Raw genomic sequence first — 26,539 nt, 5'->3', positions numbered from 1 at the left:
GACATTTAGGACGTTTCATATAATGTACTTGATGTGGTTTGGCTGTGGAATCTCAACTTGAATTGTATCTCCCAGAACTCCCCATGTTGTGGGAGGGACCCAGGAGGAGGTAATTGAATCACCGGGCCGGTCTTTCCCATGCTATTTTCGTGGTAGTGAGTAAGTCTCACGAGACCTGATGGGTTAATCACGGGTTTCCGCTTTTGCTTCTTCCTCATTTTTCTCTTACTGCCACAGTGTAAGAAGTGCCTTTCGCGTCCTGCCATGATTCTGAGGCCTCCCCAGCCATGTGGAACTGTAAGTCCAATTAAACCTCTTTTTCTTCCCAGTCTTGGGTATGTCTTTTATCAACAGCATGAAAACGAACTAATGCCGTATTGATATTTACCCTGTTTTAGTTTTCTGTTTTTGCTTTAGTTTCTTAAAAAAGTACAGTTACCGTAGTGAAAAATTTTAACTTGTGCTGCATACAAAATATTTTAACGAATCTTTAACACTGCTTCAGTCAAAATCTTTGTATCCTGTACACTTAACCTAGGTATCTCCAAGTCAGAATCAATATATATATATTTTTAAGTGCCTTAATGAATGACCCACTCTACTTACTCGAAATCAATGGTCTTAGGTTAGGAATTGAGTTAAAGGCAACTCTTTATAGATGGAGTTCTTGTTGTAACTGGGTAAATGCAATCAGAATCGTGACTTGCTGTTTCTGAAACATCTTCAGACTATACTTAATACTTCTGACAGTCTTACATATTTATCTATTCAAGTAAGAATAGTTTAATTTCAGTATATACTTGAGTATTGAATTGTAAATTTTTTTAAGTTAAATCTAAAATGTCTTTCATAAATGTAGTGGTCTTTAAATTTTGCTTATACCTTATTCACAGTGCATGTTTTGAGTTTTTGTCTCTAACAGTGAGATTAAAAAAAAAAAACTAGACTTGAAATAATTTCATAAATAACAAGACAAGAAATAATTTTATAAAGCCTTTTAAAATCATGTAGAACATATTTTTATATGCCATATTATACTTTGCACTAAAATTGTTTCTCTGTCTCCTTGTTTTACAAGGTTTTCTTTTACTAAGTAAATGAACCCATCACATTTTCTACATTATTTGGTGGGGGATCAAGGCAAAAAGGAGGTGGGGGCGCTTTTGGCAGGGTGAGGAGAAGTAGGGCATGTATATAGAATTTTTAAAAAAGGTTCCAGGTAAATCTCTAATTAGAATGATTTTGTCCCCTGTACTTCCATTTCATTTATTCCCAGAGCCGTTGCATGGACATTAACAGAAAACAAATAAGTAATCACTCTGCTAAGCTTTCCTATATTGACCTCAATGCACAAATGTTTCATTTGTTATCTTCCATTTGATGCAAGAACTGTGCTTGCAAATAAAATGTCAATGAGCTTGTTAAGCAAACAGAAAACGGAACTTACCTGTAATTAGAAGTTAACAAGAAGCTTTTGAAAATATATTAGTTGACAAGGAAGTCAAGAAAAAGAGGATAATAATAAAATATATCAAAACAAAGGTAAATTAAAAATGGAGGAATTTTCTAAATTAAACTCAAGGCTGCCAGATTAGAAAGACAATATAAATGTAATACAATCTCTTTTCCATTAATGTTTAAAACTTGTCCTATACTGACCTGTAAATTTGCCCCACTGATGAAATGGAATCTGAAAATCGGGATACAGATACTCTGGGAAGAACTCCTCCAGATCAGCTCCAAAAAGATACATACTATTAACGGGGGAAATATTGTGAACTGCAGTCTTTAATAGATAACATTGATCAAAAACATTCCTGTGGGTAAATTACATAAAATGCGTTTCTCACCAACAAAAGCCTCTATAAATTTCAGACTAATCTGATGACAATTTAGCTTATTTTTAAAAATGTGTAATGATATCAAGAAATGCCACCATAAAGGCCTGAATACAGTCCCTGAGCCTAAGCTCTTCCCCATCTTCACCTCCGTTTCACATGTGGTTGTACATATATTTGAGAGAGCTTCACTCATTTGTTTTGGGAGTAATCTATAACTTTGGACGTTTCTTGACGGCAAGAATCAAACCTTTTACAGCTTCTAGCATGCCTCTGTGCACCCCACAGATCCTCAATAAATAATGTTACCCTACTTTGTCATAAAATACAGGACATACTTAGCTGTACAGCACAGTGTGATTTGATCACACCCAACCTATGAGTGGATAATAACAGCACTGAATCTGTTTAAAAACCACATTTTCTATTCCCTTTTCATCTGCATGGTATATTCGTTTGGTTTCTAGTAATGTTGGCTCTATCCATATGTTTTTAGATAGTAGTACAAACTATGTTGTGCCTAAGTAAAATTATACCAAAAATTTTTATGGGGAAAAGCTAATGCGCTGCTCTTAATTTTAAGATTTTAGACATTTGAAAATATAAATTTTCAAATGAGATACTGGACAGTGAGAGTTTTATTTTGGAGGCTGCAGGAAATTGAAGTATCGGGGTAAGATTGATAGGCTCCTTTGGCTACTTGTGTATGGGGTTAGGGAGAATACACAAGTTTACAAAATCTAATAAATTCTCTCAGTGCTTACTTTTGTGACTTTACAAAAACTGGAATTATTTTTTCCTAGCTCTCAGTGGAGAAATGTAAGCTGTGAGTTTAACATCATGTTTACTGTGCTTTGGCCAGGATTTTGCAAGCTTTTGTGGAAAAAATTATATTGCTTTCCTTATCCTGTTTGTCACATATATATATATCAATATGCTTCCTTGTATTTTACTATAGTAAACTGTATCTTGCATATAGAGAAATAAGTCAGAGTGAATTAAAAGAAATCTTTACTCTGAGGTGGAAGCGTTGTCTAATGGACCATATGTTTAAGCCTTGTTAATAAATCACACTAGAGCCCAGCGCAGCAGTGTGCGCCTGTAATCCCAGCCACCTGGAGGGCTGAGGCAGGAGGATGGCTTGAACCTAGGAGTTCAAAACCAGCCTGGACAACATAATGAGACCCCATCTCAGTCAATCAAGCAACTAATCAATTACACTAAAAAGAGCAAGATCTTAAAACTGTTCTAACAAATGTCTGGGTGTCTAAAGCAATGAAAATAGTTTATGACAGAGTTACAGCAGTCATCAGAGAAAAACCCTGGACAAATTACAAATGTGTGCCAGTTGTGAATTGCTATGACTGCAACTGAAAACCAAAGTTATTTTTGTACAGTCTTCTTGGGTGTATTTGTGTTTAGTAATAACTTGTTTGCAAATTTAGAGGACTCTAGCTATGATTTCTTAGAGACTTTGAACTTGAGGAGCTCACCGTTTAATAGAAGAGAGAACTAGAAACCAAGATTAAATGTGGAGAGTGATGTTCTGCAGTACAGGGTGTATGCAGGGTGCAGAAGCACTATGGCATCGTGTTCTGGCCTCATCTTCTACTGCTCTAGACTTCCTGAAGTGCCATGTCCTGAACCTATCTTTTTTTCCCACTATCTGGACCTCTCTCTGTAGGTGCCATTCTCTCTCCTTGCAAGCCTTTTCCACACCTTATGTGCCTGGTAAGTTCTGTTTCTTCAAAATCTTCTTGAAGCCTGCCTCTACCTCATCCAAATAATTGTTTTGTCTACTTCTCTGTTATTTCCTTATAAATAATTACATTCAATTCTCATTATTTGCAGCAGTTATATTCTATAAAGTTGCCTAGAACACTGAATTAAAGAAATACTAGGCCGGGCGCGGTGGCTCAAGCCTGTAATCCCAGCACTTTGGGAGGCCGAGACGGGCGGATCACAAGGTCAGGAGATTGAGACCATTCTGGCTAACACGGTGAAACCCCATCTCTACTAAAAAAATACAAAAAACTAGCCGGGCGTGGTGGCGGGCACCTGTAGGCCCAGCTACTCGGGAGGCTGAGGCAGGAGAATGGCATGAACCCGGGAGGCGGAGCTTGCAGTGAGCTGAGATCCAGCCACTGCACTCCAGCCTGGGCCACAGAGCGAGACTCCGTCTCAAAAACAAAAACAACAACAACAAAAAAGAAGTACTAAACCCTTGTTCCCAGGGAAAATAGGCACATATATACATATCTCGCATAGGTTATAATCTTAATTCCTAAAAACAGCTCATCCTGGTAGATTGAATTTTCTTTATTTACAAAAGAATAAAGGAAGTACAGAAGCGTTAAGTGATTTGCTTGAGGCTGCTTCACTAACAGGTGCCAGAGTTAAGATTCAGACTTCGTCCAATTGGTCCCAGAGCCACAGCTTCTTGCACTACCCTGCACTGCCCTCTGCTGTCTCTATCCTTGGGTCATATTTGTATGAGAGCTGAAACAAGGCGGCTCAGGGTCACCTTAGTTGACCGTAGCTTGGGACGTGTGCAAGGAGTGACAAATTTTTCACTACTATGTGTATATTCATGAATCACCTGGAAAGCTCCACAAGTATTAATTTGGAGATTACAAACACATTTTAGTAAGTAAGCAAATTTGCAAATATAGGATTCACAAATAATGAGCATCAACTGTATTTGTAAGTGACTGCTAGGGTCTGGTTCATGATAACCCTTTCGCCCAACAAGGTGGAATGTTTCTTTAGCTTCTTTGATAGTTCATTCATTTATTCATTCATATTTTTATTAAACACTTACATTAAGCCAGATTCTGCTGTAAACTGCGGTGAACGAGCTAGAGATTAAGGTCTTGCCCTGTGGATTTTATATTACAGTAAGAAAGACAGAGAGCTAAGTCTGGAGCTCGGGGGAAGTAGACAGTCACTTGACCAAGGTGAAATCTGGTGTGCCCCTTCCTACTTCACATCCCCAGACATACTTCCAGAACGTTTCTGTTCTGTTCTTGGGTATAAACTCTTCCTTTTGAGCCTCTTTCCACTGACGCATGTCAACCTCTACTTGTCTTTTGTTGATTTTGAGGCCACTTGCCCATGTTACTGGCAGGGTATTGCAGAAGAATCATGCCGACTTGCTCTTTGAATTCTGGTTCTGCTACCTACCAACTGAATTGCTTTGGTCCAGCTCTTGGACTTCTGAGCCTATTTCCTAATTTCAGAAGTGGTGATACGATGTGTTAGACCCTGATGGGTTGCAAGGAAGAGGCACATACATATCATCTTTGGTAATGAGGGCTGAATGTAAACTTGGATGGGAAGTCATCTAAGTAGCCATATTGTTTCTTGGCTCTAGTACTTTCAAAACGTCACAGAACATTAATTTAGCAGTATATAGGATAGGATTTGAGCTCTGAAGACCTGCCCTCTTTTCCTTTGTTCACCCAACATTTCTATTTTCCAAGAGAAGAGTATCTGATTGGATTAGCCTGTCACCTCCTAAAAACGGAAGGCCCCTATTGGAGAGAATTTTGAGCCATGCCATGTTCTTGGTGATTGATCTCCCTTAAATTCAACCTCTATGTTGTCCTTAGCTGAAACACTGATCCAGCTAACTGATCCTTGGTCCAGTTACTTGTGGCCAAACAAGTAAGGTTGGTTTTATGTATTATTGGTCACATGGATATGCTACAGATATGCTTTTTGTGTACGCTACAGTTGCACAATAGTTGTATGACTATAGCATATTCAGAAAGAACCATTAGGAGACAGTTTCTTTAGAAGACAATTGAGAGTATAACAAACTCTAGCAGTCCTAGAGTTTCATGGCCTTCTGTCCAAATACTTATCTAATATGATCATAGATAATTGTTAATAAAGCATCTAACAAGGTGATTGACACATGTCAAATATTCAATACATTTCCCTTTTGGTATTGTAGTTAATATTATAGTGTGGTTATTACTTGTTAATATGGCTGCTTTTCCATACTAGACCGTGAGCTCTATGAGGGCAGTTTCTACAGTTTCATCTTTCTCTCCTAGACACTTAGTTCAGTGCCTGATACGTAGTAATAGAGGCACAAACATTTCAAGAGTTAAGGAATTCTCAACTCTTACTGAAAGAATGGGAGGATATAAAGGTTTTCCAGAGAAGGTGTTATTTAAGCTGATTGTTTAAGGGTGAGGAGGAATTCTTTCTAGGTGAATAAAACCTTGAGGCATCATTCCCAGCAGAGACTAGCAGGTGCAAAGACACAGAGATATAGATAGGGTGAAGTTTACCAAACACTCCTAGATTTAAAAATACCAAAAAAACAATCAAAATCAAAAATTAAAATTAAAAATCACCTACAGAAAAAACTATGAATGGGCTTGACCAGAGAGCATGTCACAGTTGATTTAACTATGGCCGTAGATACTCAGTAATGGATGGAAGTTTTAGGGGAAGAGCATAACATTCTCAGGTTGTTGGCAGAGCATCTAGAACAATTTAGAAATACAGGTATTGAATTCTGGGAAAGATGACACTGTAGGGAATCATTTCCTTCTCTGTGTAGGAGGCATGTATGTTCAAGGTCACACACTGTTCAAGGTCGCACATTGCTCAAAGAGACCATGAGCAATCAAGGGAGACAGATGGGCGAGTACCTGGTTATCATGTGACAAGTGAGGTAATACAGATATGAAGAAAATGCTATCTGAAAATGAAGAAGGAATAATTAGTAATATATGGAGTGCTAGGGAAAGGTTTCTCAAATGAAGCTGGCTGGGCATGATGGCTCACACTTGTAATACCAGCACTTTGGGAGGCAGAGGTGGGAGGATCCAGCAGGATCTAGGAGTTCACGACCAACTTGGTTGACTGAGCAAGACCCTGCCTGTCTCTATATCGAAAAAAAAAATTTTAAATGAAGTGATATTTGAACACTCTGGAACACTATGCAAATATGGGACAGACTGAAAGAATATATCCAGCTTAGTTTGAATTAACATTTTTAGAAATTTTACATTGCAAAAATTGTACATATTCACTGTTGTGAAATTAGAATTGATAAACAAGGAGGGGGGATCTACAAAGCACTCCGTAGGTCCAACATACTGAGACAATGCTTAATGCTTTGATGGATTTATTTTATACTTTCTATGCATATGCATGTATTGTATACATACATATGCATTGTTAAATAGAAATTGTTATGCTGGGTGTTCTATTTATCCATTTATTTTATGAAATACATCCTCAAAGAGTACATTTGCTTTGCTCAAGGGAGTCTTTTGCTACATACTGCTGTACATAATGAAAACTAAAAAAGGAATTAACTTTCCAGCCTTGTGATCTTGTGCTGATTTAAATAGAGGCTTCATCAAAGGCACATTCAGAAATGAACTTGGTGTGTGGGTGGTTATCCTTGGCATTATTGTTTGTGATAGTATGATGAGGATGGCTTCAGTGTCTGCCCACAGGGAACAGGTTAAATAAACTGTGGGACATCCAAACAGTGGAATACTGTGTAGTTGTAAAGAAGAATGAGAAAGACCTATGTACTCAGGTAGAAGAACTCAGATATATTGTGTGGTTTTTAAAAAGGAACAAAGAATGGTATGGTGTATATGGTATGCTGCTTTTTGTGTTGAGAGATAAGAGCAGTATTTGTGAATGTAAATTCTGAAATGATACATGAGAAACCGATTAAAAGTGTTTGGCTGTGGAGGGAGAATAGGATATGAATGGGATTTTGCCACATACTTTTGTAGTTATATTTTTAAATTTTTCGAATTATGTGTTTGTATACATTACCCCTTTAAGAATAAGTGAATGAAGGAATGAAGTGAGATTATGAAAAAAGGATCTAAGGGGCTGCCCATCTTTTTAGTACCCAGTGAATATTAATACATAGCAATAGCAGCAAAAATTGGAAGAGTAACCCCAGAAAGGTGGGGAGTCAGCCTTTCCTTTGTCTTTGCTTCAATTTCATATATTTTAAAAAACACTGAGAACAATAAAACAATTTAAAACAAAAATGTTTCCATACATTTTAAAATAAAAGGAAGATAGGGCAGCTTCGTGTAGTGTACATTCCAAAAATTGACTGAATGACCTCAAGAGGCAGGGATTCTACCTCTCAAGCCTACATGGGATACATACATGAGAAAAAGTAAGAAAAGGAAATTTAAATATAAATAAATGAAAATAACACTTCTTCTTGATTATAAAGGAAATCACATTCTGTAATAATTTGGATGACAAAATATAAAGAAACATCTTTAATTTTGCCAGTCAAAACATTCTGGTTTGTTGCTTTTTATACTTTATGCATATAAACATTGTAAAAAGTAGAATCATAATATATAATCTTTTGTCACTTACTATATTTTGGGCATGTTTCTATGGCAATAAATATATCCTGGTATCATCTTTTTTTTTTTTTTTTTTTTTGAGACAGAGTCTCGGTCTGTTGTCCAGGCTGGAGTGCAGTGGCAGGATCTCGGCTCACTGCAAGCTCCGCCTCCCGGGTTCCCGCCTTTCTCCTGCCTCAGCCTCCGGAGTAGCTGGGACTACAGGCGCCCGCCACCTCGCCCGGCTAGTTTTTTGTATTTTTTAGTAGAGACGGGGTTTCACCGTGTTAGCCAGGATGGTCTCCATCTCCTGACCTCGTGATCCGCCCGTCTCGGCCTCCCAAAGTGCTGGGATTACAGGCTTGAGCCACCTTGCCCGGCCGGTATCATCATTTTTAATGGCTGGATGTATATTAAGTTAATCGTTGCACCTCAGGGGTGAATTTCCTCATATGTACATTTTAATGGACTCGAGCAAGCATTTTACGACTGAATTCATAGAAGTAGAATTTCTGGAGGAAAATAATATAAAACAGTTTTAGGGATTTTAATAGAAATTTTCAAATTATCGTGCAGGAAATTTGGTTCAGTTTATACTCCCACCAACAGAGACAGAGCTCTAACTTCCCCCTTCCATTTGCCATCTTTGCTGGTCTTTAAGCAGAAAATCTCATTGTTTTCATTACATTTCTTTGATTTCTAGTGCTTTTGAATCTTTTATATGCTTACTGGCTGTTTTTATTATTGTGGAAAGTGTCTGTTTCTCCATTGCCCATTTTCTGTTGGAAACCATTTGTTTTCTTCTGAGTAATTTTATAAAATTATAAAATAATTTTATCTTTTAAAATCATATTTCTGAGTAATTTTAAAGTTTTCTTTATGGACTGGGGATTTAAACCTTTTTTTCTGTCACCGAGGTTACAAAAACTTTCTCCTACTAAGTAATTTGTTGTTTAGCTTTATTTTTTCTTTCCTCTTTTAGCTACCCAGGCTCCAAAATCACACTTCACTTTATTTATTTATTTTTATTTTTTTGAGACAGAGTATGGTTCTGTTGCCCAGGCTGGAGTGCAGTGGCATGATCTCGGCTCACTGTAACCTCTGCCTCATAGGTTCAAATGATTCTCCTGCCTTAGTCTCCTGAGTAGCTGGGATTACAGGCACCCGCCACCACACCTGGCTAATTTTTCTATTTGTAGTAGAGGCGGTGTTTCACCATGTTGGCCAGTCTGGTCTCAAACTCCTGAACTCAGGTAATCAGCCTGCCTCAGCTTCCTGAAGTGCTGGGATTACAGACGTGAGCCACTGTGCCTGGCCACATTTCACTTAATTTTTTTTTTTTTTTTTGAGATGGAGTTTCACTCTTGTTGCCCAGGCTGGACTGCAGTGGTGTGATCTCAGCTCACTGAAACCTCCCCCTTCCAGGTTCAAGTGATTCTCCTGCCTCAGCCTCCTGAGTAGCTAGGATTATAGGCATGCACCACCACACCCAGCTAATTTTGTATTTGTATTAGAGATGGGGTTTCTCCATGTTGGTCAGGCTGGTCTCTCGAACCTCCGACCTCAGGTGATCCACCCACCTCGGCCTCCCAAAGTGCTGGGATTACAGGTGTGAGCCACCACGCCCTGCCATTTCACTTAATTTTTATCCTGCTGAATGAAAGCGTTTTAACTTAGTGATTTTAGTGTAAACAGGAGCAGGACAGAATGTAATTATCTAGGTCTCACTCTGTCACCCAGGCTAGAGTGCAGTGGCATGATCGTAGCTACAGCAGCCTCGAACTCCTGGGCTCAAGCGATTTTCCCACCTCAGACTCCCGAGTAGCTAGGACTACAGGCGTGTGCCACCAGGCTTAGCTAATTTTTAATTTTTTTCGTAGAGATGTGAATTACCTATGTTGCCCAGGCCAGTCTTGAACTCCTGACTCCAAGTAATCCTCCCACTTTAGCTTGCCAAAGTGCTGGGATTACAGGTATGAACTACTGCTTCTGGCTGAGAGTTTACTTTTGTTTGCTAGTGGTGTTTTTGGTATCTTTTCATATTTGAGGCTTTAGTGCTAGTTCTGAAGTATTACACTCACCATCTGAAGTTTACAGGACTTTTGTTTTAATATTAACAACTTTAGTTCTGCATCTTTGCAAGTATACACAATATGCCTACCAGGACTCTGCTTTATATCAGTCAAAAGCAAGAAGTAATAAAGTAAAACTTTGCCTGGCTAGAGGCTTTGAAAGAATGGAATATTCTGGTTTAATTCTATTAACTTGGAAGTATAAAGTTGAAAAAAAATTCAAAACTTTAATTTCCTGTTGAATGCAATTTGAAAATACAGCCAGTGATCCACTTTTCTTCTCTAGTAAGTTTGGACATTCAGATCTACTTGGTCTTTTATTATAGAACTCCTAGTGTGCCTTAGACTTATATTGTGAAGGTCCCTTTCTAAAACTTTAGATGTAGGAGGATGTAAGTGGTATTGTGTAAGATCAGACTGGATAAGAACAGATACCTGTAAATATACTTTTTAGATTAAATCTCTGATTGACACTTGTTTTCCTGTTTAACTTATTAAAAAAAACACATTAGCTGGAGGGTGGGAGTAGGAAGGAGATTTATGTCTTTTAATTGCATGTCTTTGTTTCATATAAAGACAGAACATGTAGTATCCCTGGCTTTGGGCCTACAGAAGGAAACACATTTTTCTACCTGCTGTATGCCAGAGGTTCCTGAACACCTGCAGGGCTTATTGCAGCACAGATTGCTAGGCCCTACTCCAGAGTTTCTGATTCATCAGGTCTGGGGTGGGGCCTGAGAATTTGCATTTATAAAAAGTTCTCAGGTGATGCTGGTGGTGCTGGTCCAGAGATGACATTTTTGAGAACCATTCTTGTATACTAACTGTAAATTGTAGAACTCTAGAAGAAAGCTTAGTTTGGTCTGGGACAAGAAGCACACAGGTTATGGAGCAAATCATGAAAGATTGAACCCTTGATCCCAGCCTAGTGTGGAATTCAGGTAACAAGCAATACATAGTGACATAACACAACTCTTGGTTTTCTTTTTTTTTTTTTTTTTTTTTTTGTGAGACGGAGTCTCGCTGTGTCTCCCAGGCTGGAGTGCAGTGGCAGGATCTCGGCTCACTGCAAGCTCCGCCTCCCGGGTTCACGCCATTCTCCCGCCTCAGCCTCCCAAGTAGCTGAGACTACAGGCGCCCGCCACCACGCCCGGCTAGTTTTTTGTATTTTTAGTAGAGACGGGGTTTCACCATGTTAGCCAGGATAGTCTCGATCTCCTGACCTCGTGATCCACCCGCCTCGGCCTCCCAAAGTGCTGGGATTACAGGCTTGAGCCACCACTCCCGGCCAACTCTTGGTTTTCATGATTACAAGTCATAGCCAAGTATCGAGTGAGAAATTCAGTTTCATTTGCAAGGTTTGGAGAGGCCAGGTGATTCTCGTCAAATAGGATTTAGTGATTAACCCCTTGAGAGTAGGAGTTATTTATGTCCTTTTTCTCTCCCCCATCACTTAGCATTTAGCCTTACTTTAGAAGGACCTTGTACTTTTTTTTAAACTGGTAAAGAGCTTTGAGTGCTTATTAAATTGAAAACTGTGTTTTTAAAGATATTAGACATGTTTCTTATTTAAAAAGTCTTAACAATAATGTAGGAGAATAAAATAATCTTTTTCCAAAAAAGAGAAATCATTGTGATTATTTTATCTTATTGGAATGTTGGATAATATAGTCTGCTGCATTAATCATCAAGCATGCTATGGGTTTTCCACTTTTATAGGATTTGTACCACAATTGAGGTAATACTGGTAATTCTTGTGCTCCATTTGAAGATGAATAACAAAGGCCAAAATCAAAGACCTGGTATAGAAGCTGTATAATGAAGATAGCTCTGAAGGAACACATATACACACACATAGACACACATATATATAAAGTACGTGCAGATTTTCTTTTTAAGTTTTAAAGTTTTAAAAGTGAAAGCCAGCCCTGCCCCTCTCCTGGAGTGGGCAGGGACAGCAGTTGCCTGTGCAGCTTTCCTTGTGAAACCACAGGTCCCTCCGGCCACACTGCCACCTGGCCATGTCTCCTTTCCCTTTTTTTTCCCTTTTACCTCCTTTCTCATTGACCAATGGGCTTGGAGCATTGAGGCCATGACCTTATCCTGCGTTCTATTGCGGCCCTGGTTACGCCTCCGCTGGCTCAGTCGCACAGCTGCGTGGTAGCTGGCTAGAAGTGTTTAGCAGTGGTTGCCAGGATCACACTGATGTGGTCCCAACTCCGCCTCCCTCTCTGCCCTGTGGTGTGGGAAGAAACTGACACAGCAAATTGGACACAGCCAAGAAAAAAAGGTAAAATGCAGCCAATTGGCCACGGCCAAGAAAAAAAGGTAAAAATGCACGGGGTCGTGGCTACCTGACCCAGTCCCAAGCCCCCTCCGACAGCAGGACCACTGCCAGAGTCTGTGCCACTCCTGAGGCATACTGGGCTGGGCCTCTGGGCTTCCCCAGCCAAAGTCTTGTCAGCCAGCCCCACCCCATCAGCAGCCCAGCCCCCACCCTCACTGGTCACCCCTGGGTGACTCTGGGCTAATGACTCCCAAGGCTCTCCACTCCAGATTTGGTCCTCACCTCCTGCCACCCAAGCCAGACCTCCCTGGGCTCTTTGAGCTCACATCTCCAAGCACCCCCTCCCCCACTGCAGAGCAATGTGGCCCCCCCAAGGAAGGAGTTGTTGGGAGAAAAGCTGAGTATTGGGAGAGAAGCTGAGGCAGGGCTTGCATGTCTGACATAAAGCAAAAGAGTCTTGGAACATGTCCGGGGTTCAGGGTATAAAACCCCTCATGAGCTTTGGAATACCAAGCTCTGTGCTAAAGAGTGGAAGGCTGCCCTGCTGCACCACAATCTAAGCCCAGGGCATAAAACCCCTTGTGGCTTGGATGGAATCCAGGGCTCAGGGCATAAAACCCCTCGTGGCCTCTGGAATGTGTCTAGACTTGCTGGCTCCTTGCTTCTAGCAAGTACAGGTTCATAAGACGAGTGTATCTTAAACTAGAACATGTTTTCCATTATCTCAAGTAGAATAATGTGTTCCATATACTGCAAAGAAAATGCTAAACCGTCACAGCTGTAGCTCATTCACTTGATGCACTGCTTTCTCTCAACCCTCACATCCTTACTACCTGCTGCTTTGTTTGATCACCAGTAAACAGTGTGGGCTCCCAGAGCTCGGGGTCTTCGCAGTCTCCATACTAGCGTTGGCCCCCTGGTCCCACTTTATGCCTTAACTAGTCTTTTCTCATTCCTTTGACTCCGCCGGACTTCGTAGCCCCCATGGCCTGGTGTAGGGTCTGATCATCCCAACAAGGAATGGAATGTAGTGAGTCACAATCCCCCTGGGAACTGTCATTATTGCCACAAGACCGGCCTTTGATCTTAGGACCCAATCCCCTAACTGTTCTCACCCCCTTTCTGGTTCCTCTGGTTGCAGCACAAATTTCCAGCTGGAAGGGGAATGGGAACTATGGAACCTGGGAGCAAGAGGTTTCAGGTTGCCTTACTCCCTTAACTTAGACACTGACAGTGTGAAAAGCTTACACTCCCCACCATCGCCTCCCCCTGCACCGGTGAGCAAACATTGACAGTTGTCAATGGGAGAATGGGATTGGTTGGTTTCCTTCCAGGCTTCTACTCTTAAGAGAGACTTTAGCATTTTGTTTTCTGAGTTCTCTACCTCATATTTGAGTTCTCCATGGTTCTGAGACCAGAGTGCCTTTCAGTCAGTGGTCTCTGGAGTGAGATCTGCTCATCTTCTGTGGAACAGATCTTGGGAAACTGAACTTGACAGCTTGAATCTTCCTCATCTCATCTCAACCTGGGGTACTTTGAGTGGCACAGGATAAATATGGGGCATCTTTCTGAAGCATCAGCTTGGCTTCATTCTCTTGAAAGAGAAAAAATAATATACTTAGGGGTGACAGTCACATAGATTTCTAAGAGTATACCAGACTTCTCTCTGAAATGAGACTTGGGTTGTCCTCTTTCTGATAAATTCCCAGATTTAACAGAAAGGCTGCCTTCTGTCATGAGGATACATTGATGTAAAAGTTTGAGAGGTGCTGGTGTACTTCTTACACTAACAGATGTGTGACGATGTGTGACTCTGAACTGCACAGTGTACAGTTCCTGCCTACTTTATGTTTACTTTTCTACATCTGCCTCTGGTTTTGGTCCCTGGCAGCTGCTGATTCATGGCAAAACCCCAGAGCTCGGAGTCAGAAGACTGAGTTTAAGTTTCATTATTGCCTTTTTTTTTTTTTTTTTTTTTTAGCCATCGTATCAATCCTTGTCTGTCCTTAAGTGATTATGACAACACCTTGTACAGTTGTTGGTGGCATTAAATCAGATGGTGTATAAGAGTATTTTGTAAAAACCATAACGTAGGATGTGACTGTAGGGGCTTGTAGTTCTCATGAGTATTACTGCTTTTCTTTTCCAAAGTTGAGAGAATATTAGCAGAGGAACAGCCCTTGTGTTCGGCAGGAGTAAAGAGGAAGAAAAGGAAACAAAATGGCAGTAGCACTGAGACAAAAACTTCTGGTGGTTGCCACTCACCTAGGGATGTGAGTCTTGGCTGGCCAGGCTTCTGGGGACAAGGGGCCCAAGGGGCAGTAGAGGGTAATTGTTAAGATTGTGGAAAAACTGTCAGGTACTGGTTAAGAATTCTGGGTTCGAATCCTACCTCTCCATCTGCTAGGGATAAGATTTAGGGCAAATTGCTTGAGCTCTCTTTGGGCCTCCTTTTTCACATCTGTAAAATAGGGGTGCTGTTGTTTTACATATATTTGTGAGGTTTAAATGAGATTTGTTATTGCTGTTGTTTTTATGTTAATCCCTAGTACAGGGCCTGTTGTAAACACCCAGGACACCCAGGAAATGGTAGTTACTGTTTGATTTTCCTCATCCCCATTCTCAAGGGGAAACCAGGCCAATGAGAACAGCCATTTGCCATCAGGCTGTCCCTTTAGGAGTCACTGAAAGGGCCCCAGCATGTGGTGAGGAGAACCCCAGGCACTAGGGTTAGGAGAAGATCTAACTTTTGCGTTCATCTTTGCCATCAGTTTGCTGCGTGACCACAGAAAAATCACTTCTTCCACTGGGCCTCAGTTTCCTCCTCTGTAAGATGATACCAGATAAGATCAGTGCCTTCCAAATTTGTTTTTTAGCTGGAGACCCCTTTGTTCAAGTGAACCGTTACTCAAAAGTCTGGTTTTTAAAATAGAGGTGGAGGTCTTCTGGAGCTCTCCCAGATTCATCGCCCATGTCCTGGGCCTGTGGAGAGGGGTCCAGTGAGCATATGAAGAGCTGCACTGGTCAGGTGACCCCACTCCATGCTTAGGGGACTTTCCCTAAGCAATGCAGTCACATGGAGTGGGGTCACCTGACCAGTGCAGATAGATGACTTTCCCATCTATCTGTTCTGGCCCTTGGCAAGGCAGCAGGTGGCCATTTGGTGGAAGGAGGTCACAATCACAGGTCGTGGTTTTGACCTCCTCCACTCTTCTTTAGCATTTCGTTTCCCTGAACCCATATCTTCCTCATTCCCTGACTTTCTTGCCTCTCTCTAAGTGACTCTTTCTCCCCCTGCCCTTGTTTTTCCCTTTTCGCTTCCTGTAGATTCAGGACCTTGTGAAGGTGCTGCGTTCCCCACACTGGACATGTGGAAGGTGAGGGGGTGCTGAGACTTCTCTCTGGCTTGCTCTCTCCAGCTGTGCATGCCCTTAGGCTTCTCTGGTTTGGGGGAATACTTTGTCTTCGGCTTATTTTATTTTGCTGCCTTAACCTTCAGCCTGTTTGTGTCCACTTCTTCACCTGTTTGACTGTTTTTTTTCCTTCCCCCACATCTTTTATCATTTTAGAGAAGGTGAGACATACCTTAAAGTTTAACAACAATTTGAGAATAACTTTCAGAGCAGGCCTGTGGGATTTAGGGCTTTTTTTTTTTTTTGAGATGGAGTCTTGCTCTGTTGCCCAGGCTGGAGTGCAGTGGCAGGGGCACGGTCTCAGTTCGCTGCAATCTCTGCCTCCCAGGTTCAAGCCATTCTCTTGCCTCCACCTCCTGAGTAGCTGGAATTACAGGTGCCCATCACCATGCCCAGCTAGTTTTTGTATTTTCAATAGAGACAGGGTCTCACCATGTTGGCCAGGCTGGTCTCGAACCCCTAACCTCAAATGATCTGCCCTCCTCGGCCTCCCAAAGTGCTGGGATTACAGGCATGAGCCATCATGCCCAGCCTGAGATTTGGGCTTTTGAATGCCCAATGTGATGCTCTCAGACTAGGAGGGATGGAGGGAAAAACCCAACCAACCTTTAGGTTTTGCCCTAAAGGCAAAGATCATTAGACCACATAGAAGTCCGTCACTTTTTAAAATTAATTCACTTTGGTTTAAGAGAGAAAACACAGGGTTAAGAGAAAATGAGTTCACATTATAGTTGGAAGGATTGAAGCTATTTTTTCAGAGGAACTAACTGTAAAAGATATGAGGTTAACCAAACAGATAAATGACTGAAACATTCTGCCCCTAATCTCTTTAAAATAAAATGAACACTTAGCCATATTCATTGGGCTCTTGATAGCAAAGGCACTTTGCTAAATAAACAATGGAGAGAATAGATGAACAAGGTAGGCTGCACACTGAGGGAGGCAGACTCGTCTGAAGGAGGCAAGAGAGAATTTTGGAACATTCTAAATGCTCAGCTCTGGGGTAGCTTGGTTCCGAATGGACTTGAGGCTGGGGGAAGTGGCATTTGAGGCTGACTTGAAGATTAAAGGTGGGTAAACATTCATCCATAAGGGGAGTAGGGGAGGCAGGGAGAGTGGTGAGGTCATGGCCATCATTATGAACTCACAGAGCACCTTTCAGGAGCACAGGGAGCCTGGTGGGGGGCAGGGCATGGGGGTACACGGGGCTAGGAGATGACTTCCTCTGGTTGTGATTTGGCATTTCCTTCATATCTTACTTGCCTGGGGTGCTCCTGACAAGCCAGAGGAGCAGGGCACAAATGGCGCCAGATCCTGTTGAAGATGGGCATGGGGAGGGGGACTGAGACAGAGCACCCTTGTCTGCTGTTAGAGACTTTTCAGTCTTCACACCTGTTACCCGCCCCCGCCAGTGGGTCAGGTCTGTCCAGGTGCTGTGACTCACCTTGCCAGCTCAGAGGAGGTACTGAGTGGTATGGTGCAGAGTACAGGCCTAGAGGCATCTTGCAGCCGTGTATTTGGCTTTTTCTCTGCCGATGGTCCAGTGGATTGGGGGGTCTGGAGCCTGTTTCCTAATGCTCTGAGATTCTGTGCCCAGCCCAGGTCTCTCTGTTCTGGAAACAAAGGCCCAGATCCCCATATTTCCTTTTTGCTGTTTAGTTTTAGTTTTTGTTTTTGAGACAGAGTCTGGCTCTCTCTCCTGGAGTGCAGTGGTGGGATATTGGCTCACTGCAACCTCTGCCTCCCAGGTTCAAGTGATTGTCGTGCTTCAGGTCTCCCGACTAGCTAGGATTACAGGCATCCACCACTGTGCCCAGCTAATTTCTTTTGTATTTTTAGTAGAGACGGGGTTTTGCTGTGTTGCCCAGGCTGGTCTGAAACTCCTGGCCTCAAGTGATCCACCAGCCTCGGCCTCCCAAAGTGCTGGGATTACATGCATGAGCCACTGCATCTGGCTCCTTGTTGCTTCTATACCTTCTCTATATCCATAACTGTTTCCCATGTAAGTTTTTTTAAAATTTCTCATTTTTATTACCATGTAAATTTTCTTTCCTTTTTTTTTTTTTTTTGAGATGGAGTCTCGCTCTGTTGCCCAGGCTGAAGTGCAGTGGCGTGATCTCGGCTCACTGCAAGCTCCGCCTCCCGGGTTCATGCCATTCTCCTGCCTCAGCCTCCCGCGTAACTGGGACTACAGGCGCCTGCCACCTCACCTGGCTAATTTTTTGTATTTTTTTTTTTTTTTTTGAGACGGAGTCTTGCTCTGTCGTCCAGGCTGGAGTGCAGTGGCACGATCTCGGCTCACTGCAAGCTCCGCCTCCCAGGCCCACGCCATTCTCCTGGCTCAGCCTCCCGAGTAGCTGGACCACAGGCGCCCGCCACTGCGCCTGGCTAATTTTTTGTATTTTTAGTGGAGATGGGGTTTCACTGTGTTAGCCACAATGGTCTCGATCTCCTGACGTTGTGATCTGCTCACCTCGGCCTCCCAAAGTGCTGGGATTACAGGCGTGAGCCACCGCACCCAGCCAACCATGTAGGTTTTCTACTCCAGGAGTGCAGATCTGTGATTGCGGTATCCTGAGTAGAGCTGATAACATTTCCAGAAGTAGGGAATAATGGAGAGAGAGAAAAATATCTTAATGTGATGGGACCATTTGAGGAGAGTAGGCTTTATTTATTTTTTTTAACTCCATTCTTAGCTACAAGACTTAAAATTATCTTCAGTTCTGCTAGCCTCTGTAGCACTTGCTCTAAGGAGGGAAGCAGATTTAGGTTTTCAGAGGCCAGGACCGAAGGGTCCAGTGAGCAGGCAGTCCTTTCCCTGGAGCGAGGTGTAGCCACTTTCCCCAAACCCAGCTTCCTGTCCAGGCCCTGGCTCCCTGGTGTTTCTCTCTTGTCATGCTTAGCTGGTCAGCCAGCTTTTTCCACTGTCTGCCCACCTGGCCTGTTGGATATTAGAAGATCTCTAGAGCCAGATGCTTGGGCCAAGAGTAAGGCCACAGTCTGGAGAGAGGCTGGGTGGGGCTCTGGTCAAGCAAGTAGGTCCAGCTGGGGGCAAGGGAGAGGCTCCACATGACTCCAAGTCCTGAATCCCAGGATGGTCCCCAGCTGCTGTTTCCAGGAAAGAGGCCCCACAATTTCTAAGTTGCCAAGAGCCATAGGGCAGATGTCTTACCTCTGTTTTTTTGGGTGGTTTCTTGGTTGGGTTGATGTTTCTGGATGTAAAAGGACAGGGTAGGCGTGATGACTATGGTTGATTCTCTTTTTACCTCCAGAGAGTGGGGAGAGGCTTCTAGTTGGGCAACTTTTTTTTTCCCTGAAAAGGCCTGAATCAGTAACACAGTCAATAGGTGCAGTGGCTTATACCTATAATCCCAACACTTTGGGAGACCAAGGTAGGAGGATTACTTGAGCCCAGGAGTTTGAGACCAGCCTGGGCAATATGGTGAGAACTTAGAGAGACAGGGTCTCGCAATCTCATGGGTAGCTTGTTCTCTAGGACCAATTGGCCTTCCTGGGGATGGGGCTGGGGGAAGGCTGAGACTGGCCTTTTACTTGAGGTCTGGGGAGATGCAAGATTGTTGGAATGAGCTTGGGAGCTTTGCTCACCCCACCCTGGGTGCCTGTTACCAGAAATTGAATGACCCTCTTATATGTTTCTTCCCACACAGAAACATGATGCTGACAATGACCCTCATCTTACGGATGAAACCAAGTAAGTGTCTTCTATTGGGGCAGCAGTCTCTAGGCCGAGGGAGTCAGGAAGGCCACTGCCCATGACCTTCTTTTCCATCAAGCCACCTGCACCCCTGACCCATGTCTCCACCCCTAGGACTTTCTCATCCACCAAGAGCCTGTGGTAACTCTACCAACAGCTCAATGATGTTGCCTCTGAGGTACCTCAGAAATTGAAGCCCAGAGTGGGGTGCAGGGGCAAGGAAAGTAGGATAGAAACCGAGGCAGGTTTTCACAAGAGAGGGCAGATCCTGGGAGATCAGCTGATTTGCTGCTGGGCAATGTTGAGGAAGTCGCCTCTTCCCTCAGCCTTCTCCCTTGAAGCTGTTCACATGAAGGAGTTGGACCACGTGACTGGTTGCATCATTTTTTGCTGCAGAAGCACCAGATGAGTGCTGCTCTGAAGGGAGGGATGGTGGGGAGATAAGAACCATGAGATATTTTGGTACAAAAGAGTTGTGGAATGAAGGGTTCAAGATAGGCAGGAAAGAAAATGTTGCCAGTTGCTGGGGAAGAAAGGAAGTCAGAGGGCTTAGACACTGAGGGGGCAGAAGATCTCCATGCGCACCATCATCTCTTGTAGTCAGCAACAGGTATCCACGGGGAGGGCCCTGCATCATCTTGTTAAGAATAAAAAGTTCCTCTTCAAAGTTTCTGTTTTTAAAAACAATAAGTGTTAAGAATAATAGTTCCTTTTAAAAACTTATTTAAAGTTTTCTTTTTATGCTATAAACTAATAAATCTTTTAGTTTACTAATGACTCTTTGTTATGCCCTAGGTAGCTGTTAAATATAGCAGAGAAATAAGTGTATTCTATGTTTCTATGTCCTTATATTTTAAACAAAGCCTAAGCTGTTTATTCTAGTTTCTAGTCTGCCTAGATATGCTCGGACATGCCTAGGCCTGTCCCAGCTCATAGCCTATGCCTTTTCCTTATTTGGAAATGTTATTATTATCCTAGTTTCCTGTAAGTAACCCCCTCCCTTTCTTTGTTCTCCATCGTGCCATTACCTATTTAGGGAAGTTTTAAGATTTTAGCAAATCAGAATCAGTTTAGATTGTGAGTTCCAGCTCTAGGACACAGCAGTAGGGTCTTGATGCATCAGGGATAAAAACTCCTGCTTTCCTTTGTTTGGTGTGCTCTCATGGCAATCTGGCTTGCAAACAGGATCCTTCTGCAGAAGTAAAGTTGCCTTGCTGAGAAATCTTTTGTGTGTTCGTGTTCCTTGCGACTCCGAATTTTCATTTCTAACAATGTGCTATCCTGAAGAATCTGGAGGTAAGAGGGCCTGGGCCAAGGTGCAGTGACCCCCTGGGCCAGCCCTCAAACCTCCTCCCACAGTGGGGGTAGGGTGACCCTCTGCCCCCTGAGATAGCCCAACAGCTCCCACCGCTAATTATTGCCCTCTCTAACTCTCCCCGCAGTCCTCCAGCTCCTCCTCTCTGCGTCTCAGAACCAATACCAAGAGGTAACTGTACCCTGAACTCCAGCTATCTAACAATCAACTCAATAGAATGATTGAGACATTCTTAAGAGTCCAGTAGGGCCCCCTGGTGCCACTCTGCCAATCCTGGGCTCCAATTTCCCCTTGGGGCCCTGAAGAAAGGGGCTAGGGGTGCCTGGTGCCAAGGGTATATGGGGAGCTGGGGGGCCCAGGTCTCAGCTGGAGGGACCCCATGGAGCATGCATCATGGCTCTTCTGTTGCTGCCCTCTTTGCCTACTGTCTCTTTTCCAGACACCCCTGCTCCAGTCCTTGCCACACACGCCTTGGGATTGTTGCCTCTCAGGGAAGTGTTAGTCTGACTGGTTGCTAGGAACTCCATATTTCTGCCCTGACTCAGTCCCTAATTTTCTCTTTGATTCTGGACAAGCCACCTCTCCTCCTTGGGCTTGTGTTTCCTGAGGAGGTAGAGAGTATCAGATGTCTCTGCTAGCTCTGAGAGTCCAAGATTTAAAGGTCCACTAGAATGTAAACCTCAGGGCCAAGGGATCCTGTCTGTCCTTTTTTGTCCTATATCCCTGCTATGAAGAATTGTACCTGGCCCGTGTGTGCTCAATGTTGAGTGAATGCATTTTCCAAATCACAAACTGGCAGAATGTTGGGCTTTTCTCAGACTCCATCTATACATGTCACTGGTAGAAGGTCGTGACTACAAGTTGTCCAAGATCTTGGAATTTTGAACAAAGAATTGGATAAAATGCCCAGCAAAGCAAAGAAAGAATGAAGCAACAAAAGAACCAAAGCAGGGATTTATTGAAAACACAAGTACACTCCACAGTGTGGGAGTGGGCCTGAGGAGCCTCTCAAGGGCCTGGATACAGAATCTTCCTGGGTCCAAATATCCGCCAGAAGTTTCCCATTGGCCACTTCATGCTCACCTCATGTAACTGAAGTGGTAGCCGCAATCAGTCTGATTGGTTGCAGAAAGCATCCAACCAGAGGCTGAAGTGAAGTTACAAAAGTCACACTCCTGTGCAAACAATCTGATTGGTTGCAAAAAGCAACCAGCAACCAACCAGAGGCTAGGGTGAAGTTACAAAGTTATACTTCTTTGCAAATGAAGACTTGACCAGCAATCAGTCTTAACTTGTTGCAGACAGCCAGTTTCCCATCTGCCTCACAGAAAAGGTGAAAGGTAGTAGCCTCTGGTTCTTTCGTTACTCAGACATGGAAAGCTAGGGTTTTCTTTTCATTTTGGTTCTAGGAAGTCGGCGCGAAACAGTCTTAGGTTCCCTGCCTCCGGACCCTATTTTCCTGCCTCATAGAGGTTTATGTTACTGTCGTTTTGGGAGAATCCAGATTCAGACTTTCAGTTCTGTGGCTGTGGGCCAAAACCAACAAAGACCCAAATCCTCTGTCCTTGGGAGCTTGAGGAGAGTTGACCAGTTCGTGGTCCCAGTGGGTCTGAGAACTTTGCCTTTAAAATCCACTCCTGGCCTCTACCTACCGCTTCATGGTCTGGGCAGTAGAGTCGAGGGGGCCGCCCTTGGTCCCCTTCCTTTGACCCTCCCCACGAAACAGCACAACCAAGAAATTGTGGATCAACTGGAAGTAGTAACGTGATTTCTTTGCTCACAGCATGACTGCTGGGTTTGGGGGGCACTCAGATGTAGAGGCCCCAGTCTCGTCTTGCCCACTCCCAGCCTGGGGAAGAAGGCTTACCCCCCATATTCCACCTCATCCCCACAGGGTCCCTGATAACCTAGTCCCATGGGTGGGCCTGTCCTGGGGCATTGGCGGCATTCAGGGGGCAAGTCCCTTGCTGAGCCATCTCTGCCTCCCCCTAGTAAGAGCTCTGTCTTCCTTTTCCTACAGGAAAAGCAAGAAAGCCAGCAAAACCAGGGAGAGCCCTAAAGAGGCAGAGGTGAGTGGAGGGTGTGAAGTTCCCTCCTGTCCTCTGGAGAGTGTTGCTTTCCTTTTCTTTTAGCACCTGCTTGGCTTTTCTCCCAAAGGTTCAAATCCAGAGAACCAACATACTGATGTCTGAGAAAGGAAAATTAAATGCTGAACTCTATCATATGCAATGTGCTGCCAGGAACTTTGAAGGTGGGAATCTGGGCACCCCGTCATCCTTCAACCTGGTGCTTTGACAGGCCTTTTGGGGGAGTCCTTTGGGCCCCATCTCAACCTCTCTCATTTCAGGAGAGTCCACGGATCTGGCCAGCCACCTGCAGTATTCCCAGCAGCGTGTGGGAGAGTTGGATTGGACTCTTTGCTGTCTCGACGCAGCAGAAGAACATGGACAGGGTGAGTCCTATTGCCTGCCCCATCCCTTGGCAGCCCAGGTTCCCAGATGGAGGAGTGAGGGACCTTTAGGTCCCTTCTACAGGATGGAGTGTCCTGCCCAGAAAACAGCATGGGCCATTTCTCATTGCTTTTGTATGTTGTTGTTAGAGGCAGCCTAGGGCTGAGTTGGCTGCTGTGGGTGAGTTGGGGAGCGCTGTGGGGAGCAAGCAGAGTTTGGACGTGCAGCACTGGATGCAGAGCTGGGAGGCCAAGTGCCTACCGTGCCCTTACCTGGCTGTGGCCTTGGCCAAGTCCTAAGTGGGGGATATGGTACTTACACTGTGAAGGTACAGAAGAATATCTTTAGTATGTTACCATTTGTGTAGAGAGAGGGAACGTGTGTATGTGTGCGTGTCTGTGTGTGTAAGTACTATGATAATATACATAAAACATGCTTGAAAGTGGTTTCAGAGCCACTGGCTGCGTTTTCTTGAGGCTCAAAAATGAGAAACAAACTAGGAAAGAAGGGAATTTATTGCTGTAACCGGATACAGGGAGAAGGCTGGAGATAATTCCACCAGGCCAACTCGAAGTGTTACAATTTTCTTAGTGCTTATATAGGTTGGGGTTATGTGCCTACGTGCAGCATAGCATTCACCTAAGTCTATTGATAACTAATTTTGTTTCAACCAGAAAGTCAGAGGCAAAAAGTGCTGGCTAAGTCTGATTAAGCTGTGAGGGCCCCAGTACCCTCAAGGCCTGTCTACTGTGGTATCAGAGTGATTATTTCTATCTTATCTCCCTCACAGCTTGGTCTGGAAAGCTGCCTTAGACTCTCCAATGAATCTATTCAAACAGCTGCCTCTGTTACCTTGACTCGTCTCAGATTCCGTCAACCCGAGACTAGGAATATAAGACTGTCTTTATTATTTTGACTTGCTCCAGGTTAGGGAGAAGCCTATGCAAGGGTCCTACTGACCATATGTTTCTTTTCTAGCTTTGATACCTGGGCATGAATTTCTCTAGGTTTAACTATTTGCTCAATGTTAAGGCAGCTCTGTGGAAATTTGTTTGTGTAAACTGGAGTGCTGTGCAGGGCTGTCTGTGTGACTGTCATGAAGGCCTGTCTGTGTGATTGTCAGGGAGAATTGGCCTGCCACAAAAGGATTCATACAAAACTCAGGAGAGAGACACAGGGTGGCTGGGAGATATTTCCCTTCTGTACCTTCTGAGTTTTGGACTATGTGAATTTATCATCCTTTCAAAAGGTGAACATAAGATTAATTTCCTCCTTCCTTTCTGTGTCCCAACCCCCATTAAAAAAAAGGGCTTAGAGAATCAGATATACCTGGGTGTTCAAATCCCAGCTCTGTCTGAGTGATCTTAGGCAAGCAATTAACCTCTAATACCCCATGTTTTTTACCTGCTCAACAGAGGTAATAGTAGTAACTGTCTCATATGGTGGTTGTGAGAATTAAATGGATTGCTAGCATGGTGCCTGGTGAAGCACTCAAAGGTTCAAATAGTGATAGTAATAATGGTAATAACAATAGCAATATTCTCTGATCTCTCTGGGCCTCTGGTAACCAGCTATAAATTCGATCTCTTTCCCTGTCCCTTCCACCCTTATTGAGTTCTTTGAGAAACAAATGAGACTATGGGCTTGGAAATGCCTTGAAAATATGTCAGCTGTGATTGAGAGTAAGGAAGTGTTAACTGGGGAATAGTTATTATAGCTATTGTTACTGGTCAGCCAGCTGCTCCTCTGCCTGCTATATCCTGACTTAATCTTTCTGTATTTGCAGTATAACAAGGAGGTAACCAAAGACAGAGATGCCCTCAGGCTGAAGTTATACAAGAACAGGTAGGACGGGGGACAGTGGGATGGGAGGTCTGGGGCCCTTAGCATGGGTGATGTGCTGGGAGGTGGGAGGGGTGCAGGTGAGCTTGGTGAGGTGGTCATACAGGTTTGCATGTGTGCACAGGCTAAGCTCTAGCGCTAGCTGTGCCCCTGACTCACGGTGTGGCCTTGGGGAACTCATGTCTTCTCTCTGGTGTGCCACCTGTGACTTGATTCCTGAAGTCCCTTCCAGTGCCACGGTTCTGTTGTTGTGGGGCGAAGGTAGAGGAGCCGTCCTTTCTGCTCTTCATTGTAGTCCTTTCTGTTCTTCGTTCATTCCTTTCTCTCCTGCCTCTGGCCATAGCCAAAACAATGAGGACCTGAAGCAGAAGAACTCAGAACAAGAAGAGAAGCTTCAAGTCCTAGTGACTGCGAAGTCAGGGATTTAACTCAACTTGAAGGAGCTGCACAGGAAGCTGGAGAGGACTGAGCTCCTGCTTCAGGCAAGAGGCTGCAGCCCCAGGGGTGGTGGGAGCCCCATCCAGCTGAGGACATGGTCTAGGGATCATGCAGGGTATGGGGAGGCTCCAGCCAAGAGCTGGAAAATTTGGGTCCTTGTTCTGGTCCTGCCATAGAATCCTCTAGAGACTGCTAAAAATCTACAAACTGGGGCCCTGCCGTAGACCTGGGGAATCAGAATCTCAGGGTTAGGGCTTACATTTTTTAAAAAATTGCATCATGGATGAAAACCATTATTTTATAGATTACACTTATATGGCTAGCTCATGAGTCTGTTTATTTCCTTCTGAGGTTCAAGCCAACACTTCAACTATTCCACGGTAATAATTGAGAGTAGAGTTTTTGTTTGTTTGTTTTTTATTTTGGGACGGGGCCTCCCTGTATCACTGGGGCTGGAGTGCAGTGGCGTGATCTTGGCTCACTGCAACCTCCACCTCCCAGGCTCAAGCGATCCTCCTGCCTCAGCCTCTCAAGTAGCTGGGACTACAGGTGCACACCACCATGCCTGGGTAACTTTTGTATTTGTAGAGACGGGGCTTTGCCATGTTTCCCAGACTGGTCTTGAACTCCTGATCTCCAGCAATCCACCCACCTCCACCTCCCAAAGTGGTGTTATTACAGGCATGAACCACCATCCTTGGCCTGAAATCTTTAAAAAAATTATTTAATTTTTTATTTCTAAAGCAAAGAAACTCGACAGTAGAGATCTTTATTGACCAAGTTGTACATTAAGCCGGGCTCTAGACCTTTTAA

At 43.7% G+C, this 26,539-nt stretch overlaps 1 protein-coding gene and 1 non-coding gene across 3 annotated transcripts; both read left to right on the top strand.

Moving 5' to 3' along the window:
• Positions 1-209: 209 nt before the first annotated feature.
• On the top strand, positions 210-26,167 carry LOC144329911 (golgin subfamily A member 8S-like). Of its 2 annotated transcripts, XM_077939522.1 has the most exons (10): positions 216-297; positions 15,881-15,930; positions 19,635-19,678; positions 20,867-20,977; positions 21,124-21,167; positions 23,017-23,065; positions 23,154-23,247; positions 23,344-23,448; positions 25,233-25,291; positions 25,632-26,167. In XM_077939522.1, exons 1-6 carry the CDS (start codon positions 265-267, stop codon positions 23,053-23,055), a joined length of 321 nt encoding a protein of 106 aa, XP_077795648.1. In that variant the 5' UTR covers positions 216-264; the 3' UTR covers positions 23,056-23,065; positions 23,154-23,247; positions 23,344-23,448; positions 25,233-25,291; positions 25,632-26,167. The 2 variants fall into 2 exon arrangements, with proteins under 2 accessions (XP_077795647.1, XP_077795648.1); XM_077939521.1 differs by lacking the exons at positions 20,867-20,977; positions 21,124-21,167 and having other exon boundaries at positions 210-297; positions 25,632-25,777.
• Positions 23,350-23,410, top strand: MIR7197 (microRNA mir-7197). Its single transcript, NR_128385.1, has one exon. It is a non-coding gene; the product is annotated as a microRNA mir-7197 (primary transcript).
• Positions 26,168-26,539: the final 372 nt, after the last annotated feature.

The sequence above is a fragment of the Macaca mulatta genome, chromosome 7 (assembly GCF_049350105.2).
Source record: "Macaca mulatta isolate MMU2019108-1 chromosome 7, T2T-MMU8v2.0, whole genome shotgun sequence".
Classification (NCBI taxonomy): Eukaryota; Metazoa; Chordata; class Mammalia; order Primates; family Cercopithecidae; genus Macaca; species Macaca mulatta.
The sequence above is the reverse complement of the archived record's forward strand: the minus strand, read 5'-3'. Positions and strand labels throughout refer to the sequence as shown.